Source organism: Sus scrofa, chromosome 12, assembly GCF_054392235.1.
Source record: "Sus scrofa isolate SSC_HxYL_T2T_F1_AM1 chromosome 12, Sscrofa_HxYL_maternal_Yorkshire_Landrace_v2.0, whole genome shotgun sequence".
In the NCBI taxonomy this organism is placed as follows: domain Eukaryota; kingdom Metazoa; phylum Chordata; class Mammalia; order Artiodactyla; family Suidae; genus Sus; species Sus scrofa.
In genome coordinates this window covers 62,909,763-62,930,887 of record NC_139394.1, presented here as the reverse complement: position 1 = coordinate 62,930,887, position 21,125 = coordinate 62,909,763, and the positions used below count along the sequence as shown (strand labels likewise).

General features: G+C 44.7%; 1 protein-coding gene and 1 long non-coding RNA gene across 4 annotated transcripts in view; one reads left to right on the top strand and one right to left on the bottom strand.

Annotated features, from left to right (window-relative positions):
- HS3ST3A1 (heparan sulfate-glucosamine 3-sulfotransferase 3A1) overlaps nt 1-20,145 on the top strand; it is a 192,583-nt gene extending 172,438 nt beyond the window's left edge. Inside the window, exons 1-3 of one of the 3 annotated variants that reach the window (XM_084986234.1) lie at nt 12,314-13,456; nt 16,982-17,059; nt 17,331-18,259. In XM_084986234.1, the coding sequence (XP_084842360.1) occupies nt 17,338-17,952 (615 nt within the window). In that variant the 5' untranslated portion in view covers nt 12,314-13,456; nt 16,982-17,059; nt 17,331-17,337 and the 3' untranslated portion in view covers nt 17,953-18,259. Of the gene's footprint in view, nt 1-12,313; nt 13,457-16,981; nt 17,060-17,330 lie in introns of those variants that run through there. The other 2 variants (XM_003483116.5, XM_084986233.1) reach the window with 2 other exon arrangements.
- The window catches only part of LOC146398415 (uncharacterized), a 314,462-nt gene that overhangs the window by 40,618 nt on the left and 252,719 nt on the right, over nt 1-21,125 (bottom strand). The gene's annotated exons all lie outside the window — the stretch shown is intronic.

The window sequence follows — 21,125 nt, the reverse complement described above, 5'->3', positions numbered from 1 at the left end:
CTTTTCGTTGTTGTGAGACGCAGGAAATGATACCTCTAATCTCGGTCTGTGGTTAAGTGCTTAGTAAGTGTCCTTTTGCCTCCGTCTTCATTGTCTTCTTCCTAAGGCACGTGGACTTGAATTCTGGCTGCCTGTGTCTGTTATGGGAACAGAGTCCCATCCTTGAACTTCACCGTCCGGCAGTGACATCTAGTTTTGATGTTTCGGGCACGAAACGTGGGACAGAGATAACCTCCTTGGTCCCTGTCTTCTCGAATGCAGGGGACCGCTCAGCTGGGGGATGCGTCTGTCTTCCTGCTGCCTCCAGGCTCAAGGGGGATGCTGAGACAGCCAGCATCTGAACTAACCTCAGCACTTTCCCTGGGCGTCTGTTGCTGGCGCGGCTTTCTTCCTGACCTTGCAGATTTGAAATCCGTGCTGTGGATGCAGACGTGCCCTGCGTCGTGAGTCATACGCCTCTTTTGGTGTAATGTGTGGAATCACACTTGAGAACAGAGCGGCAAGAGTGAGGCTGTGCAGAACCTCAACTCTGACAAGCTGCTGATGAGTCAAGGCCCTGGCCCCACCTGGAACCTCGGCGACGTAGACAAGAGTGGTCTGATTTTGCTCGTGAAGAATCCAGGGCCCAGAGAACTTAAGCAACCTGCTCAGGATCACACAGCTTCTTAACAACAGAATCAAGACCGAATCCACATTTTTGTTCCCAGTTTCCTACAAAACTGTGTTTTCTTCATGGAGATACGCCATCCATGAGCCATATTTTAGGATAAAACCAGTAAGGAGTTGTCTTTCGTCTTCATTAGAATTCTTAGGCAGAAATCTTCACTTGTAAATGTTAGCCTCAACCCTGCTGGAAGAGAAACCTCCATTTTTTTTTCTCTCTTTTTTTTAAGAGAAGGGGGCTACTTTTTTCTTCAAAATAAGTTTTTGGGGTTTTTTTTTTTGTTTTGTCTTTAGGTAAAATTTCTATTATTTTCCACCTGTAAAACTTTAGACTCTCATTTGAAAACGTCTCCTTGGTTCCCTCCGTAAACTGTTCCCCATCGAACTTCTGGTTCTGAGCACCTGCCTCCTTCCCACGCTCAGCCCCATAACCAGGTTCCAGCCCCTCAAGCCTGGAGTATCCTGGACACGCCTCCCCGCGTGGTTACCCGGCCGGGTCCTGCCCTGCGCCCTGACTCGGACCTTCCCGAGCCCTGATATTAATCCCACCGTCACTGTTTCAGTCTGATTCCACTCAGTTCCCCTGTTTCAAACGGACCCGCTCCTCCGTCTGCGTTCAGTTCAGAGCTTGGGTCTTGCAGCCTCTTCACAGCCACCCTCTGGGTCACGTTCTCATGTCGGGTTCTCCCACCATCGAACCGGCTGCATCCAGGTCACCTTCTGCCCGTCCTCGTCCTGCCTCTCTTGTCTGCTGACTTCCTCTCATCCGATGCAATGGGAAGAACCTTGACCTCGGCACCGGGAGGACCATCCGTCACCTCCCGTGTGCTGACCGTGGGAACCTGGACATCCTGTTTCCCTCCCTGAATCTCGGCGCCTTCATCAGAAAACCGCGCTTATCTTTCCTACGATGGTGTAAAGCTTGGACAAGAAAGCCGTTGCTAACATGTGCAGACACAGCACATTATTCAGAGAGCTTCCTGCACCCTAAAGACACATCCCCCGTGGCGCCGTGCGCCCCGCAGTGCTCGGGGCATGGGCAGAATGAGCAGGAGGCCAGGCAGCTCCTGCTCCGAGGCTTACCTGGGCCCGGGGACAGGGGTCCTGTGGGGGGGGCTCACCTCCTTTTCTCTCGGTATCCAAACTTCCGCAAGGTGGAGATGGAGGTGCGTGGCCCTTTGTTGAACGCATGCATCCCGTGGAGAAGTATGTATTTTTCACACACGCTGTCAACGTCTCACTGACGTGTAACCGCGTTCCGAAAAGGACGCACCTCCTGGGGTGGGAGCCAGTGACTGTTCACCCGGCGGACACCCTGTGTCGCCAGCACCCGCATCATGGGCTGGGACAGTCCCAACTTTCTCGGCGTCCCCGTGCCCCTTTCTGTCATTAACCCCCCCCCCCCCCCCCCCGCCACGGTGCAACTGCTGTCCTGACATCTAACCTTGGGTGGGTTTGGCCAGTGCTTGAACTGTTTATAAGAGGAATCACACGTGTGTTTGTGGTCGGCTGGACACAGGTCTCTGAGGGATGGTCTTCTGGGGTCCCTCCAGGAGTGGCCATGTCACCCTTCGTGTGTCCACAAGGCGCTTGGCATGGACTCGGGTGTGTGATGAGAGGCCAAGATTTGTTTGGCTGTAGGAAGGACTAATTGACCCAACACCATTTATGACACACACGGCGGCGGGGGGGGGGGTGACGGATTTGGGTGTGGGAAGAAGTGCCTCCAGGGAGGGCTGCGGGCATGTGAGGCGGGCGGGTGGGAGCAGGACGACAGTGTGAAGGCAGTGGGAATTCAGGGGAGATGGCCCAAACGGATGGGTAAGAGAAAGCAAAAGAGATGGGTTCCATTTTCATACTTTCTCGAGTGTGTCATAAGCACCATGAATATGGGCTATTATGCCATCGAGGGCGCCCTCTGCGTGGTGGCCCTGACAGTGCCGGGGCAGTGGCATCTTGTCCCAAGGCAGGTCTTTCTCTGGAATTGTCGGAGGGGCACAACCCTGGGGTGGGTCTTCCCTTGTCCATGGTGGGAACCCTCTGGGCTGGTGTGCAACTTCAGCCACTAACTACTCATTTGATTTGGGGCGGGAGGAGAAAAGAAGAAGCTATTTAGTAGGTCTGTCCTGCTCCCCGTCGGCCCTAATGTTTCCCCAGGCCCAGACAGACAGCTGCTCAGACACCTCTAGGCTACTGACACCAAGCCCAGCATGACTCATCAGATCCAAAAAGAAGTCCCCGGGACACCAGGGTGGCACAATGTCATCAATCAGATGGAAGTGTGGAAGTGTTGCCGGACAGGGTCCCTCTCTTGGCACAACTGCATCTCTCTCTCTCTCTCACACACACACACACACACGGGAGGAAACTGATGCCCCTGAGAAACTGAGCTCATCTCCTCCCCAGCTCCCAGAACAAGCCAGCCCATCCTTACAGAGAACTTAGCTTTGCCAACGAACGCATGGCTCTCCCATCAGGCCTCCTCGCTGTCTGAATGTCCTACACAGGAGGCCTCAAAGCAGCGTGTGTGTGCACATCCCAGCAACATTCAAGGGGGTCCCTGACCTCCTCTGGACCCTCATTATCTGCATAGAATGGGGTTCTCCTGGCTGCTGGGAATTCTGTACACAGGTGTCACTTTCTCGAGAGCAGTGCTTGGGGTATCCTAGATGTGGTCCTGCCCACACTCCGTGTACAATCCAGATTCCCCAGCGCCTTGGCTTGATTCTTCTGGCAAGGTGAAGCAGCTGAGATTTGAGAGGTCAAATCTCAAATTTGAGAGTAGCTGTGGTCACCCAAGTGGCCGTGGGCAGACACGGACCACAGAGCTCCTCTCATCTCGGACAGCTTCACGGACTCTCTGTTATTATATTCCCTGTGGTCTGGCAAGCAGAAAGTGGGACCCGTCTCCTCCAGCTCTTTGTCTCGTGTCTAAGTGCTGGTAAAGCCAAAAAGACTCATTTACCTAATTCGGTTCTATCCATGCAATTTAACTCTGTCCTCTGGGTGTGTTCTTTGCTTTAAAAATAAATCAAGGTGGGGTTCCCATTGTGGCTCAGTGGTAATGAACCCAACTGGTATCCATGAGGTTGCAGGTTTGATCACTGGCCTTGCTCAGTGGGTTAAGGATCAGGCGTTGAGATGGGATTAAAATGGCGGAGCAGAAGGACTGGATCCCACCTTCTCTCGTCAAACAACAAAATCACAACCAACTTCTGAACAATCTTCAACCAAAAAGACTGCAGCTATCAAAAAAGATATCCTACTCCAGAAGACAAAGAGGAGCCCACATAGAGACGGTAGGAGGGGCGATTACACGATATAAGCAACCCCATACGCAGCAGGTGGGCAGCCCACAGACTGGAAAGTAACTGTATCACAGACTCACCTAATGGAGTGAGAGTGCTGAGCCCCACATCAGGTCCCCACGCCTAGGGATCTGGCCCTGGGAGAAGGAGCCCCCAGAACATTTCCATTGAAGGCCAGTGGGGCTTGTGCACAGAAACTCCACAGGACTGGGGAAAACAGAGACCCCATTCTTGAAAGGCGCACACAGGCTTTCATGTGCACTGGTTCCCAGGGCAAAGCAGAGACTCCCTAGGAATCTGGATCAGACCTGACTGCAGTTCTTGGAGGATCTCCTGGGGAAACAAGGGGGTGACTGTGCCTCATTGTTGGGGAAAGATATAGGAGACAAAGATCTCAGGAATGTTCTTCAGCATGTGCTCCTCTAGAGGGGCCGTTTTGGAGAAGTGTGGCCCCATGATCAGGGCTGAGACGCCGCAGGCCAAACAATAATCTGGTGGGATCACAGCCCCACCCATCAGTAAACAGGCTGCCTAAAGACTCCCCAGGCACACAGCCCTCTAATCTCACCCAGATACAAAGCCCCTCCCACCAGAGGAATAAGAATCCGCTCCACCTACCAGCAGGCGGGCACCAGTCCCTTCATGAGGAAGCCTACAGCAAGCCCCCTACCAACCTCAGCCACAGGGGGCGGGGGAGCAGACATCACAGGCAAGAGAGTCTACAACCCTACTGCCTGCAAAAAGGAGACCACACCAAAAATCTATACAAAATGGAGCAAGAAAAAACCCCAGAAAAACAGCTAAGTGATCTGGAGATTATCAGACCCCATGAAAAAGACTATAGACTGATGACAGTGAAGATGATTCAAGACACTGGAAATAAACTGGAAGCAAAGATTAATAAATTACAGGAAACAATGAGCAAAGAAACACAAGATTTAAGTATTAAGCAAGCAGAGATGCAAAAACAGTAACAAATAAAAGATTAATTAGAAACCACCACCAGCAGAATACAGGATGCAGAAGAACGAATAAGCGAGGTGGAGGACAGACTAGTGGAAATCACTGATGAGGAACAGAAAAGAGAAAAAAGATTGAAAAGAAATGACAGTCTAAAGGAACTCTAGGACAACGTTAAATGCACCAACATTCATATTGCAGGGGTGCCAGAAGGAGGAAAGAGAGAGAGAAAGGGCCAAAAAAAAATATTTGAAGAGATAATAGCCAAAAACTTCCCTAACATGGGAAAGGAATCACTCACTCAAATCCAAGAAGCACAATGAGTACCACATAGAATAAACCCAAGGAGGAACATCCCAAGACACATATTAATCAAACTGACCAAAATTAAAGACAAAGCGAAAACATTGACAGCTAGGGAAAGAAAACAAATAATATACAAGGAAACTCCAATAAGGTTATCAGCAGATTTTTCAGCAGAAACTCTGCAGGCCAAAAGGGAGTGACATGACATACTTAAAGTGATGAAAGGAAAAAACCTCCAAATGAGATTCCCAGCAAGGCTCTCATTCAGATTTGAAGGAGAAATCAAGAGTTTTCCAGACAAGCAAAAGCTAAGAGAATTCAGCACCACTAAACCAGCTTTACAACAAATACTAAAGGAACTTCTCTAGGCGGAAAAGAAAAGCCCACAACTAGAAACAAAAATACTAAAAAATGACAAGGCTCACCATAAATGCATATATACAGTAAAGGTAGTAAATCATCCACACACAAATATGCCACCAAAATCAGAAATTGTGAGAAGAGGAGGGTACAAACGCAGGACATTGGAGAGGCACTTGCAATTAAGAGACCAGCAACTTAAAACAATCTCATATATATATAGACTCCTATATCAAAACTTCAGGGTTACTTTTGGGAGTTCCCATCATGGCACAGTGGAAACAAATCCAACTAGGAAACATGAGGTTGGAGGTTCGATCCCTGGCCTCACTCAGTGGATTCAGGATCCAGCGTTGCTGTGAGCTGTGGTGTAGGTCACAGATGTGGCTCGGATCTGGCATTGCTGTGGCTCTGGCTGATTAGTGGCTACAGCTCCAATTAGACCCCTAGCCTGGGAACCTCCATATGCTGCGAGTGCAGCCCTAAAAGGACAAAAAGACCAAAAAACAAAAACTTCAGGGTAACTTTCAACCAAAAATCTACAATAGATACACACACAAATAAGAAAAAGCAACTCAGATACAACACCAAAGACAGTCATCAAACCACAAGAGGTGAGAAGAAGGGAAGAAAAAAGAACAACAAAAGCTAATCAAAAATAGTTAATAAAATGGCAGTAAGAACATACATATCAATAATTACCTTAAATATAAATAGACTAAATGCCCCAACCAAAAGACACAGACTGGCTGAATGGATAAAAAAACAAGACCCATATATATACTGTCTTCAAGAGACCCACTTCACTTCTAGGGACACATAAAAATTGAAAGTGAGAGAATGCTCACTTTCAATCAAAAGACTGCTGGAGTAGCAATTACTCATATCAGACAAAATAGATCTTAAAGATTATAAGAGACAAAGGAGGAAATCACATAATGATCAAAGGATCAATCCAAGAAGATATAACAATTGTAAATATATATGCACCCAACATAGGATCACCTCAATATATATGGCAACTGTTAACAACCTTAAAAGGAGAAATTGACAATAACACAATAATAGCAGGGGACTTTAACACCCCACTTATAGCAATGGACAGATCATCCAGACACAAAATCACTAAGGAAACACAGTCCCTAAATGAAGCATTAGACCAGATGAACTTAATAGATATTTATAGGACATTCCATCCACAAGCAGCAGAATACATGTTCTTCTCAAGTACACATGGAACATTCTCTAGGATTGATCACATTCTGGGCCGCAAATCTGGGTAACTTTAAGAAAACTGGAATAATATCAAGCATCTTTTCTGACAACAACACTGTATGATTGGAAATCAACAACAAGAAAAAAACTGCAAAAAACACAAACACGTGGAGACCAAACAACATGCTTCTAAACAACAAATGGACTACTGAGGAAATCAAAGAGGAAATTTAAAAACACCTAGAAGCAAATGACAACAAAGACACAACACTCTAAAACCTATGGGATGCAGCAAAAGCAGCTCTAAGAGTGAAGTTTACATCAATACAAGCCTACCTCAGGAAACAAGAAAAAGCTCAAATAAACAACCTAACTTTACATCTAAAACTAGAGAGAAGAACAAAAAATTCCTAAAGTTAGCAGAAGGAAAGAAATCATAAAGATCAGAGCAGAAATCAATTAAATAGAAATGAAGAAAAGATCAATGAAATTAAAAGCTGGTTCTTTGAAAAGATCAACCAAATTGATAAGCACTTAGCCAGACTTATCAAGAAAACAAGAAAGAGGACTCAAAATCAATACAATTAGAAATGAAAAAGGAGAAGTTACAACAGACATCACAGAAGTACAAAGAATTGTAAGAGACTACTACATGCAACTATATGCTAATAAAATGGACAGCCTAGAAGAAATGGACAAATTCTTAGAAAAGTACAATCTTCCAAGACTAAGCCAAGAAGAAATAAAAAAGATGAATGGACCCATCACAAGTCCTGAAATTGAAACCGTGAATAAAAAACTTCCAACAAACAAAAGTCCAGGACCAGATGGCTTCACGGCAAATTCTACCCAACATTTAGAGAAGAGCTGACACCTCTCCTTCTGAAACTATTCCGAAAGACCACAAAGGAAGGGACACTCCCAAACTGATTCTAAGGAGGCCACTATCACCCTCACACCAAAACCAGACAAAGATGCCCCCCCAAAAGAAAATTACAGTCCAATATCACTGATGAACATAGATGCAGAAATCCTCAACAAAATACTAGCAAACCACATCCAACTATACATTCAAAGGGTTGTACATCATGATCAAGTGGGATTTAACCCACGGATGCAAGGATTCTTCAATATCCGCAAATTGATCAGTGTGATACACCACATTAAACTGAGGCATAAAAACCATATGATCCTCTCAGTAGATGTATAAAAAGTCTGTGACAAGATCCAACACCCATTTCTGATAAAAAACCCTTTAGAAAGTAGGCATAGAGGGAACCTATCTCAACATAATACAGACCATGTATGACAAACTCAGAGCTAACATCATCCCCAATGGTGAAAAGCTGAAAGAATTCCCACTGAGACAGGAACAAGACAAGGATGTCTGCTCTTGCCACTGCTATTCAACATAGTTTTGGAAGTCCTATCCACGGCAGTCAGAGAAGAAAAAGAAACAAAAGAAATACAAATTGAAAAGGAAGAAGTAAAACTATCACTATTTGCAGATGGTGTGATACTATACCTAGAAAATCCTAAAGACGCTACCAGAAAACTGTTAGAGCTCATCAATGAATTTGGCAAAGTCACAGGATACACAATTAATACACAGAAATTGACTGCATTTCCACATGCTAATAATGAAAGATCAGAAAGGGAAATTAGGGAAACAATCCCATTTACCATCACCTCAAAAAGAATAAAATACTTAGGAATAAACCTATCTAAAGAGACAAAAGACCTGTACTCTGAAAACAATAAGACACTGATAAAAGAAATCAAAGATAACACAAACGTGGATGGAAAGACATATCATGCTCTTGGATTGGAAGAATCAGTATTATCCAAATGACTATCATACCCAAAGTAATTCAATCTGTACCAAAGTACCAAGGACATTTTTTTTTTCCAAAGAAGATGTACAAGGCTTTTATGGAGAAAATTATAAAAAATCATCAAAAGTTATGAAAGACCTAAATGAATGAATGGAGAAATATTTCTGTGATCAAGAATACAAAGATACATTATATAAATTATCAATTGATTATAACACACTCAAACACACTCCTGAAAATTTGCCAAGGACATTTTTCACAGAACTAGAATGAAGTACTTTAAAGTTTGTCTGGAAGCATCTAAGACCCAGAAATAGCCTAAGCCATCCTGAGAAAGAAAAATGGAACTGGAGGAATCAGGCTCCCTGACTTCAGACTATACTACAGAGCTACAGTCATCAAAACCATATGATACTGGGACAAAGACAGAACTATAGATCAGTGAAACAGGATAGAAAGCTCAGAATTAAACTCATGCACTTACAGTCAACTAATCTATGACAAAGGAGGCAAGAATATACAATGGAGAAAATACAGTCCCTTCAATAAGTGGTGCTGAGAAAACTGGACAGGTACATGTAAAAGAATGAAATTAGAACAATTCCTAACACCATACACAAAAATCAACTCCAAATGTATTAAAGACTTAAATATAAGACCGGATACGGTAAAACTCTTAGAGAAAAACATAGGCAAAACACTCTCCAACATAAACCACAGCAATATCTTCTCAGATCCACCACATAGAGTAATGACAATAAAAACACAAATAAATGGGACCTAGTTAAACTTAAAATGTTCTGCACAGCAAAGGAAACCCTAAACAAAACGAAAAGACAACCCCCAGAATGGGAGAAAATGTTTGCAAATGAAGCGACTGACAAGGGATTTATCTCCAAAATTTATAAACACCTCCTGAAGCTCAATACCAAAAAAAAACCCCAAACAACCCCAACAATGAATGGGCAGAAGATCTAAACAGACAGTTCTCCAAAGAAGACATATGGATGGCCAAAAAACACGTGAAAAGATGTTCAACATCACTCATTATTAGAGAAATGCAAATCAAAACCACTATGAGGTACCACCTTACACCAGCCGGAATGGCCATCATCCCGAAGTCTACAAACCATCAGTGCTGGAGAGGGTGTGGAGAAAAAGGAACCCTAGTACACTGTTGGTGGGATTGTAAATGGGTGCAACCACTGTGCAAAACAGTATGGCGATGCCTCAGAAAACTAAACATAGAATTACCATTTGATCCAGCAATCCCATGCCTGGGCATCTATCCAGAGAAAACCACGACTCGCAGAGACACATATACTCCGATGTTCATTGCAGCACTATATACAATAGCCAAGACATGGAAACAACCTAAATGCCCATGGACAGAGGAGTGGGTCAAGAAGATGTGGTACATATACACAATGGAATATTACTCAGCCATTAAAAAGAATGAAATAACAGCATTTGCAGCCACATGGATGGACCTAGAAATGATCATGCGAAGTGAAGTCAGTCAGACAGGGAGACACCAACATCATGTGCTCTCACTTCCATGTGGAATCTAAAAAAAGGACACAATGAACTTCTTTGCAGAACAGATACGATTCACAGACATTGAAAAACTCATTGTCTCCAAAGGAGACAGGTTGGTGGGTGGGGTATCGGCTGGGGATTTGGGATGGAAATGCTATAAAATTAGGTTGTGATGATCCTTGTACAACTATAAATTAATAAAAATTCATTGAGTAATTTTTTAAAAAAGGATCTGGCACTGCTGTGAGCTGTGGTATGGGTCACAGACATGGCTCATATCCAGCGTTGCTGTGGCTGTGGTGGAGGCTGGAAGCTGCAGCTCCAATTGGACCCCTAGCCTGGGAATTTCCATATGCCACAGGTTCAGCCCTAAAAAATTTTTTTAAATTTTTTTAAATTGTAAAAAAATAAAAATAAATGAGGGTAAAACAGGCATAGCATAATATTTACCATCTTCCCCATTTTTCAGTGTACGGTCAGTGGTGGGAGGTGCGTTTACTCTGTTGAGCGATTGCTCTTCAGAACCCTTTTCATCTCAGAAAATTTAAAGCTCTGTCCCCATGAAACACTCAGGCCTCAGTCCACCTCCCCCAGGCCCTGCAGTCACTGCCCTACTTTCTGCCTCTCTCCCCTCCAGGGACCTCGTACAAGTGGCATCACACCCTGCATGTCCTCCTGAGACTGGCTGATACACCCAGCAAAGCCTCAAGGTCATCCCTGTTGCAACAGGTGTCAGAATGCCCTTCTGTTACTCAATACTGTATGGGAAAAGAATCTGGAAAAGAATATATCTATATAAACCGAATCACTTTGCTGTATGCCTGAAACTAACACAGCATTCCATGGCCTTGTTCAGTGGGTTAAGGATCTGGCGTTGCTGTGAGCTGGGGTGTAGGTTGCAGATGCAGCTCGGATCCCCAGCTGCTGTGACTGTGGCGTACGCCAGTGGCTACAGCTCTAATTTGACCCCTAACCTGGGAGCCTCCATGTGCTGCATGTATGGCCCTAAATTAAAAAAACAAAACAGAAACTAACACAGCATTGTAAATCAACTATACTCCAATATAAAATTTAAATAAACGAAAGTTTAAAAATGTACACATCCTACTATAATATAAAATAGACAACCAACAGAGAGCAACTGCAGAGCACAGGGAACCATACTGAGTATCTTGTAGTAACCTAAAGTGGAAAAGAATTTTAAAAAGAATATATATATATATATATATATATATATATATATATATATATATATTTAAAAACCTTAATAACTTAATCACTTTTGCTGTACTCCTGAAATTAACACATTGTAAATCAACTATGTTTCAATAAATTTTTTTTTAAAGAATGCCCCTCTTTTTTAAGGCAGAATAATATTCCCTTATGTGGACAGATCACATTGTGTCTCTCCATTTACCCTCTGTGGAGACTGGTCTTGCTTCCACTTTTTGACTATTATAAGAGAATATAATAATTCTCCTTTTTTCTTTGGGGACAAAGAACAAATGTGTATGACCTGCCTTTTTTTAAAAAAGCTCATTACTGAATAACTTTTTGAAATAGAATTCATATACCATAAAAGTGACTCCTTTAAATAATACAATCCAGCATTTTCTATATATTCACACAGAAATTCAACTGCCACCACGGTCTAACTTAGGACATTTGCATCACACCCAAAAGAACCCTGCAGCCACTGGCCGTCATTCCCATTCCACCCGCTCCCATGAGCCCCAGGCAACCACCACACTGCTTTCTGAATGAAGGTTCTCGCTTCTTCGGTTCCGTGTTAACGCTTCTATTTGGCCGACGTGTGGCGTGTGAGGTGCTGTCTCACTGGGGTCTGATGTGCAGGTCCTTCAGGACAATGATGCTAAGTGTCTTTTCATGGGTTTGTCGGCTTCTTGTACACCTTGTTTGGATACATGTCTGTTCAGATCTTTTGCTCGTTTAAAAAAAAGATTGAGAAATTTATCTTGTAATTTGTGATATTTAAGAGTTATTTATATATTCCTGTACAAGCCCCTTGATTTCAGACCATAAAAACTGGCAAAATCATTCAGGTCTTTCTCTCTGCACTGTGCCTTCTCATGGGTCATGCTGAGTTTCTCAAGATTGAGGGCCTGTGGGCCACTGCAGAGCACGCCGGCTGAGGGAGACTAGCCTGGAGAGTTGGACATCTCTCCCGTCAGCAGCACCCTTCCAACTCTTTGACCCACCTTGTAAACTCCTGCATTTGCCTGCGAAATCCCTTCTTCTTGACTTCCTGGGGAGAAAACAAATAAGCCTCTCTAATGTTCCCTTATAATTCTAGTTTCTACCCATTGCTCTTTCCCCAGTACCACTGCAAAGGTCTCCAGAATTCTCTTCATTACGCAGAGGCGAGTGGAATGGCCTATACTGTTTGCCTGGAAATTGAGGCACCCTAAGACTTTCCCTTCCCACCCCTCCGTGCAAGGGCTCCCCCGTCCCTGGCTTGATCTGTCTTTAGGCAGACCTCAGATGTCTTCTCATGCCTCTCTGCTCCCCTGGCCCGCCGGGTGTTTCTGCAAAGCTCTCATCGCCCTGGGATGGCTCCTCCGTTGCCCAGCCCAGGCCAGGTCCATCCCGGAGTCACAGAAGAGTCACTCAGGCAGGGAAGGGCGAGTTCTGCGTTCTCCTAAACACTCTGAAGTCTGACATTCCAAAGTCCAGGTGCATTTCGTTTTCTGTGACAGAGGATCTTTTTGAACATCCAAATTGCAGTGACAGTTTTAAAATGAATACAGAATTAAAGGGGGGGTTGCCAGTTGAAAACTCACATTGCCCCTTACACAGCGTCGTCCTCCGCAGTGTGAGCTTCAGGACGTGTTTACACTTGCATTTCTCTTTTCACTTTTATTTTGATTGGAGTGTAGTTCATTTACGGTGTTGTGTCAATTTCTGCTGTACAGCAAAGTGACCCAGCCACGTATATATACACATACTCCTTTTCTCATATTATTGTCCATCAGGGTCAATCCCAAGAGACTGGATAGAGTTCCCTGTGCTGTACAGCAGGACCTCACTGCTTATCCATTATAAATGCAAGAGTTGGCATCCACCAGCTCCGAACGCCCCGTCCACCCCAAGATATGGGCAAAAGAACAGAGATGCAGATCAAGACGTTACAAGAGGTGTTTGGTGCTTGCACTTCTTTCCGAAGAGACCGGCTCGCAGGCAGCTCAGAGCTCCCCCCGACGCCCCACCCCGGCCTCGTGCTAACCCAGCAGCTTTCCTCATCCTGCAGAGGTGACAGTAATTAATGTGTTTGTCTCCTGAAATCCAATTTTAGCCATTTCCTCTTCCAAATCCTCCTATTTTGGGTAGCTCTTTGCCCTGCCCTACCGAGATAATTTAAAATATGGTTTCTTTTTTCGGAGATATTAGGAGTATGTCCTCTGGCCGAGCACACTCTGTGGCTTGAACCTCTGCTGAAAGGCCGCTGGGGTTCTGTGCTTCTCCCCGAGCCCGAGGGAGGAGGCTGGTGGCCAACCAGTAGCCCCGAGCAAAGCCTGTTATCTCTGTTTCTCGGCTAAAAATACTAGGTCGAGTAGTTCAAAGTCAGAGACTGAAAGGAGGCAAGAACGCTGACTTTTTTTTTTTTTTTAATCGCCAAAAAGGCCTTCTTATCTCTCAGTGATATTGGAGGTTTGCTTTTACAGAGCAAACTTTTTTCACAGCCTCGGTCCAGTTCCTTCACGGAGATAGTCCAGCCATTTCTGGATAGATGGGGCTCATCTCACACAGCAGCTAAGCGTCCAAAGTGGGTTGGTCGAGCCAGTGTCTCAGAGCCACGAAGGGAGTCAACGTCACAGACTGGCATCAGCGTTGCACAGGCTGTAATGACAATCTGTGTGTCCCTTGGGTCAGCACTGCCCCCTCTGGTCTTGGCTTTATTGTACCTGGGCCTTAAGGTATATTTAAGAAATGGGGAATGGCGAGACATTAAAAGTTCTTTTGAAGAAGGAACTGCAGATTTTTTTTTTTTTTTTTAATCGCCGCATCCGCGGCATCTGGCAGTCCCAGCCAGGGACTGAATCCGAGCCACAGCGTCGACCTACACCGCAGCTGCGGCAACGCCAGATCCTTCAACCCACTGCGCTGGGCTGGAGACTGAACCTGCACCTCTGCAGCGGCCTGAGCTGCTGTCCTCGGATTCTTAACCCGCTGTGCCACAGTGGGAACTCTGCGGATTTCTTTAAACAGTAACAAAAAAGCAGCAGAAATCAGATATCTAAGTATCACTCCCCCCCCCCCCCCCAAAAGGCAAAGATAACCTGACTGAAAAATCAAAGAAGAAAAAGTGTGAGAAAACCTGGATCTTTAAGCCAACCCAGCATCAGTGGCTTATGGGCACACATGTTGAGGAGTTTGTGCAGTGCAGATGGGAACCGGATTGTTTATGAAGCGGTTGATATGATGTCTGACCCGTGTAGGTGATGAGGGGTAGAAATGGGGGGCTAGGGATGAAGAGAGCTTGGCAGTCAGCTGTTACTCTCTGAAGCTGGATGTACGGCCCATGAGATTTAGGTTACAGTTCTCTCCACTTTGGGTTACGTTTGAAATTTTTCATAAAATACACACAGAGAACAGCATGGGAAGGAAAAAAGTATAGAGGGAGGATCCAACAAAGGTACACTCGGGTAGCACAGACGCATCCTTTCATTACAAAGACGAAATAGATATCAACAACACACTTAGGAACAAACCAACCACCATAATTTACTCAAAACCAAACACCAGCTAAGGCCCAAAGCAAAAACAGAAATAAAAAATACCAAATGCAATTACTTCCTATTTGTGAAGTTACGTAAATGACAACAGAACTTGTCAAAAGCTGTGGAATTTGACCAGGTCTGCACTTAGAGGGAAAAACAGAAGCCTCAAAATGCTTTTATTACTTGAGAAGAGAGATTAATAATAAATGAACTAAATGAGAAGAACAAAACATAAATAGGAAAAGAATAAAGGAGTCATTAAGAAACTAAAATGCAAATAAGTGCAATTTAAAAAGTCCTCTAGAGCAAACTCTGACGTTTAGAATGGACAGACCATACGGTCCTACTGTCCAGCACAGGGAACTGGATCCGGTCTCTGGGATAGGGTATGATAGAAAGCAGTATTTTTTTAATAAAAAGAATGTCTGTACATGTATGACTGAGTCACTTTGCTGTACAGCAGAAATTGGCACCACAGGGCAAAGCAACTATGATAAGTTTTTTTTAAAAGATGGAAAAAATTAAAAAGTCATCTCGAAAGCAGAAAGAAAGGCAGAAAAAAGCACAAAATTACAGTTGAGACTGGGCATATAACTTCAGCTACTCAAATGGTCATTTTTAGAAAACTATTCATTGCCAACACAAGACAAGGCAGAGGATTATTGTAAAAAACCAATAGCCACAGAAAAAACTGGAAAGATATTTGAAGATTCTAGTTCCTCTCTTACCCTCAGCCCCCAAAGTACCAGTATCAGATGGCTTTGTAGGTGACTCCCATCAAATTTTGAAGGAATAGAAAATTATTCTGCTACTTAAACTTCTCTGGGATATAGAGAAATATGGAACATTTCTCAACTCATTTTATTTGTGGAATAATTCATGTTGTCACCATTGATTAAGCAAAAGAAAAACTACAGGAACATCTCATTAATGAATATGGATGAAAACTCCAAAGCAAAATAATGATAAATCAAGTTCAGGGTGATATTACAAGAATGATGTACCATATGATCAAATGGAGTTTATTCCAGGAATAAAAGTGAATCTAATATTAGGATATTTATAAGTTTGGATCAGGGGATCAAAGGGCAAAATATATTTAGTCCTTGCAATAAATTCCCAAAATACATGTATTTTAACATTGATTTGAGCAAAACCTATTTCTTATAAAAACTTAGTGCCTCAAAATTAGAATATTCATATATATATTTCAAAAACATAATAAATAGTGGATTTAATGGCAGTACACTTAAATTAGAAGAATAAATAGGTTTTCTCTCTCCTGCTCATACTTTTTGACTGGCTCTGAGATCCATCAGTTCTCAGTAGGAACTTATGCTTGACCTAGGCAGCAGTACCTGCTCCATCGAGACTCCAGAGGGTGAGTTCCCACTGTGGCTCAGCGGTAAAGAACCTGAGTGGTATCCATGAGGACAAGGGTTTGATCCCTGGCCTCGCTCGTGGGTTAAGGATCCAGCATTGCTGTGGCGTAGGCCGGCAGCTACAGCTGTGATTGGACCCCTAGCCTGGGAACTTCCACGTTCTACAGGTGCAGCCCTATAAAGACAAAAAAAAAAAAAGGGAAGAAAAAAAAGAGACCCCAGTGGAATTTTTTTTTTCAACATGAAAAAGTGATTCTAACATTCCTCAGGAAGAATAAACAGACAAGGATCATCAAGAGTGTTTTGAACAACAGAAAGTGAGAACCTAATTTGATGTACATGAAAGTAAAACCACAACATCAGAGTAATACCGATATCGGGGCCAAAGGAGAGAGGAAACAAGATGTTCAGACTGCTATGAGGATGGCCTTGCAAGTGATTAGCTGAAAGATAGATTGTTTAATAAGTCTTGCTTGTTCCAGGAAAATTCGGGAATTAAAAAGAAGTATTTTGTGAATTATGCAGTGGTATTATGTTGACTATAATTGCTTTGTTTATAAGAAAACTACAGACAGGGCTCGGGGTACTTTAAAACCATCTCGTGGCCGCATAATTGTGTTTATTACAATATTCTAATTCACCTAAAGAATTTGATCCGAGTTATTTTCTTACAGCATTGCGGGCTGATCGTTATCGAAACTAAAAAGGACGCAGCACCTGTTCCCTGCCAGGCGCTTTCCTCAGCTGTTCAGGTGTATCAACACGTTTAATCATTAACCCAACTCGGGAGATCGGTATTATTATTCTGTCCCATTCAGTGCACACACAGGGAAGCAAGGGCGCCGAGCGTCTGTGCGACTTCTCCGCGGTCACACCTCCCGGAAGCGGGGCAGTTGGCACCGCAGCCCTGGCAGGCGGGCCCCGGGTTGTAGGTGACCCTCTTGCTCCTCGGGAGGGGCTGCTGTGGACCTCGGGGGACCCCCTCGTTCTTCTGGCCCTAACATGCGCTTCTGCTCCGCGCAGGGACCTGATGCCGCGGACCCTGGACGGGCAGATCACCATGGAGAAGACGCCCAGCTACTTCGTGACGCGCGAGGCGCCCGCGCGCATCTCGGCCATGTCCAAGGCCACCAAGCTCATCGTGGTGGTGCGGGACCCGGTGACCAGGGCCGTCTCGGACTACACGCAGACGCTCTCCAAGCGGCCCGACATCCCCACCTTCGAGAGCCTGACCTTCCGGAACCGGAGCGCCGGCCTCATCGACACGTCGTGGAGCGCCATCCAGATCGGCCTCTACGCCAAGCACCTGGAGCACTGGCTGCGCCACTTCCCGCTCCGCCAGATGCTCTTCGTCAGCGGCGAGCGCCTCATCCGCGACCCGGCCGGCGAGCTGGGCCGCGTGCAGGACTTCCTGGGCCTCAAGCGCATCATCAGCGACAAGCACTTCTACTTCAACCAGACCAAGGGCTTCCCCTGCCTCAAGAAGGCCGAGGGCAGCGGCCGCCCGCACTGCCTGGGCAAGACCAAGGGCAGGCCGCACCCCGAGATCGAGCGCGAGGTGCTGCGGCGGCTGCGCGACTTCTACCGGCCCTTCAACCGCAAGTTCTACCAGATGACCGGCCAGGACTTCGGCTGGGACGGCTGACAGTTTAATTTAAAAAGAAAGAGAGTATCAGAATATAATATATTTTTTTACCGGTCGGGTAGAGAAAAGGCAGTCTACTATTTGTGCTGCAGGTAATGTGTTTCCGTAGTTTTTTCAATGAATGTGAAAGAGATTTTTCTTCTCCCCGCCACCGCCGTCTTCCCGAGCCGCGGACGGCCAGCATTTGGATCAACGAGAACGGAAACCTTCAGGCGTCTCGATTCTCTCCATTTTCCGTTTCTATTTTATGTTTTATATACATAATGGTGAAGTATGAGCCTAAGTTGCATTAAAACTTTTGAGAAAATCCTGCGGGTACAGCTCTCTCGCCTTCTCTCTCTCTTTTTAAACGAAGCCCAGATAAAATTGCTATCTGTCCGTATGCTTTCTTGCCTTTATTTTTTTTTCCTGTGTCCCCCCCCTTTTAAAACCACTTCCCAATGAATAATACAGTATGTTTGCACACCGCTTGCCAGTTACCGCAGTGCTTTCAAAGACAACACCCGTTTTTCATCCTTGTCCTAAGATGTGGTGATACAAGAACACAGGACAGAGCAATTATGATGCCCACTGTGCAGATAAGGAAACTGAGTCTCAGGGAGGTGAAATGATGTCTCCAGATGGTGGACCCCAGTTTCCACGCATTCCCTATCTATCTTGTACCCCTCTTTCCAGGGAGAATGGGAAAGGCACAGGCATCTGAAGCTGTAGAAATGACTAGCTAGTTTGGGGGCCCCGTGAGACAGCACAGAGAGGTTTCCTGTTGCTTTCTAAGTCCCGGACTAGCCTTAGGGCGCTCAGACACCTGACACAGTTGCGCTCAAGGAAACCACTCCGTCCTGGACACAAAATCTTGTTCGTCTTTTTAAAAAACTATTGCGTGGGTTCCCGGTGTACAGCAAAGTGAAAGGGTCGTACACACACCCGGACACAACCTCCTTTCAGAGCCAGTCCTGGCTCAGAAAACACCCCAGACGGGGAAATCTTGACTCCCCTGAAGCCGAGAGAAGCTCCTGGGTTCTAGTGTCAAGACGGCCAGTCCACCAGGAGCCGGATACGGTGTATAGAACACTTCACCTATCCTTGTCTTGACTTTTTTTTTTTTTTTTTTTCCTTAAAAACTCACTGCAGTCAGAACTTGACAGGTCTCAATTTCATTTTTTTACCTCATTTTTCACAAAGAAAGTCTGCCTCTCTTTGTAATCTTCTATCTAACCTTGGAGTGAGTACTAAAAAAAAAAAAAAAAAAAAATCCATAAACGTCGCATTTTACAAGGCCCCGCTTTTTCCTGGGCGGAGAGGAGACGGTCACTTTGTCACTTTACTTTTTTACCCACTTCCTATTTGTGCCGAGTATAACCCACTCTTCGTTAGTATTTGGAAAACACTCTAAGACATGTCGACGTGGGTTAGACGGCGGCGCTTCCTCTTCTCCCATCTGTTCCTGCCCGTCCTCCATTTAAATAGCGCGAATAAATCAAGAGTTTATGAGGGGTATTTCTTTGCTCTCTCAGTGGGCATTAACGAGCTCAGCATTAATCGGAATTAAATTGGTTTACAGAGGAGCACATATGCGCAAACTATATAAAACATTTATAATTAGTCTGTCAGCAACATCTTATTACAGGGTTAAACCCAAGAGGACAATGTCTGCGATCGCATGGAAGTTTCCCGTATCTGCCTCTGGTATTTATTCTCAGCTAGTGGCCTTTTCCTTCTCCAGTGTCGTCCATCAAAAGAAACTACAGCTGTTTTAAAACATGCAGCCCTACTGTGCAAAGAGCATCAAGTGAGGTGTGTATTTCTTGAGACGCCAAACACAGGATTGAAGTGAAGGGAAAAAATTACTTAAGTTTCTAGATAGCCTAGCATTGCTCCAAATCTCTGGATGTATTTATTAGTCCTCATTTATGGGGGTCAAAGAACCCCACATCCAGGTCCCCTCTCCAGCCGCCATTCTTCACGTCTGTGTCTTCAGTTTCCCAATGCTCCAGCCTGTTTTTTGTTCACTTGCATTGTCCCTACCAGCAACAAGAAACTCATTGGAAACTCTTTCCATCTTTTCTCTTAACTCTTGTTTGTGCTTGGCCGGTGTGTGAAGGTGGCACAAGGACACAAACGCACCTAACACCTGTGTTCAGCAACCTTCATCTTTTTGTGCTCAGAAACAATAAAAGAACAGAATTGCGTGTAGATTTTTTTGTTTGTTCATCTGAGTTTGAAAATGAGCGACTATAGAAGATTTCACCAGAGTGTTGGGAGGGGTTACACAGGGTCCGTGTAGTCCAGAACGGGAATTTTCCATTTCTGTCTCTATAGGGTACTGCCTCTCACTATGCATGAACTCGGCCTCCGCTTTCTTTGGTCCATTTCATTACACCAAAGACTCGGCTTTGCTCATGATCCGCACATCTTGGTCATCCTTGCTCCAAGCTGTCTGCTCCAAGAAATACCTACCGACCCCCTTGGCTCTTCTGAGAGGTGGGGAACAACCAGATATCTACAGCTTCATTCTGAATCATTTGCTTTTGAAGCCATGGCTACAGTGTATAAATTCTTGGGATAACTAAGACATTTTAAGGGAAATGAATTTTATTCTGTTATCTAGAGACTAAGAAGCCTCTTGAGAATGGAGATTTATTATTCAGGAGTATTAATCCTGTTCTAACTTTGTTCTTTTCAAAGACCCTCAAAGTTGGAGCAGCCCTTAATGGTAATCCGGATGAAATCCCCATTTGGCACTTGAATCCTTCCTTTGGCAGGTTGTGCAGGGGGTTAAAACACTGAAGTGTCTGCACGTTAACTCTCGACTCTGCAGGTGTAAAGAGGATAAATTTCGCCTAAACACCCTCATCCCCGTTCTGTCAGCTAATACCTGCCAAATCGGTTTCCCAGGAAGATAACCACCATTCAGTGTGTGAATAAATAAATGTGTCTATAAAATGCTGACACTTTATATTCATGCAGCACTTTCACATGCATCTTTCCACCTTAAACCAACAGCAACTCCCCACTCGCACTTCCCCGTACAGATGATAAAACTCACACTTAAGGCATTGGTTCCCAACCAAAAAAACAATTCTGCCTCCCGAGGCAATGGCTGGAGATAGTTTTGGGTCCCGAGCACAGTGGAGAATAGCATTCCTCTAGTGGGTGGATGCCCGGCATCAAAT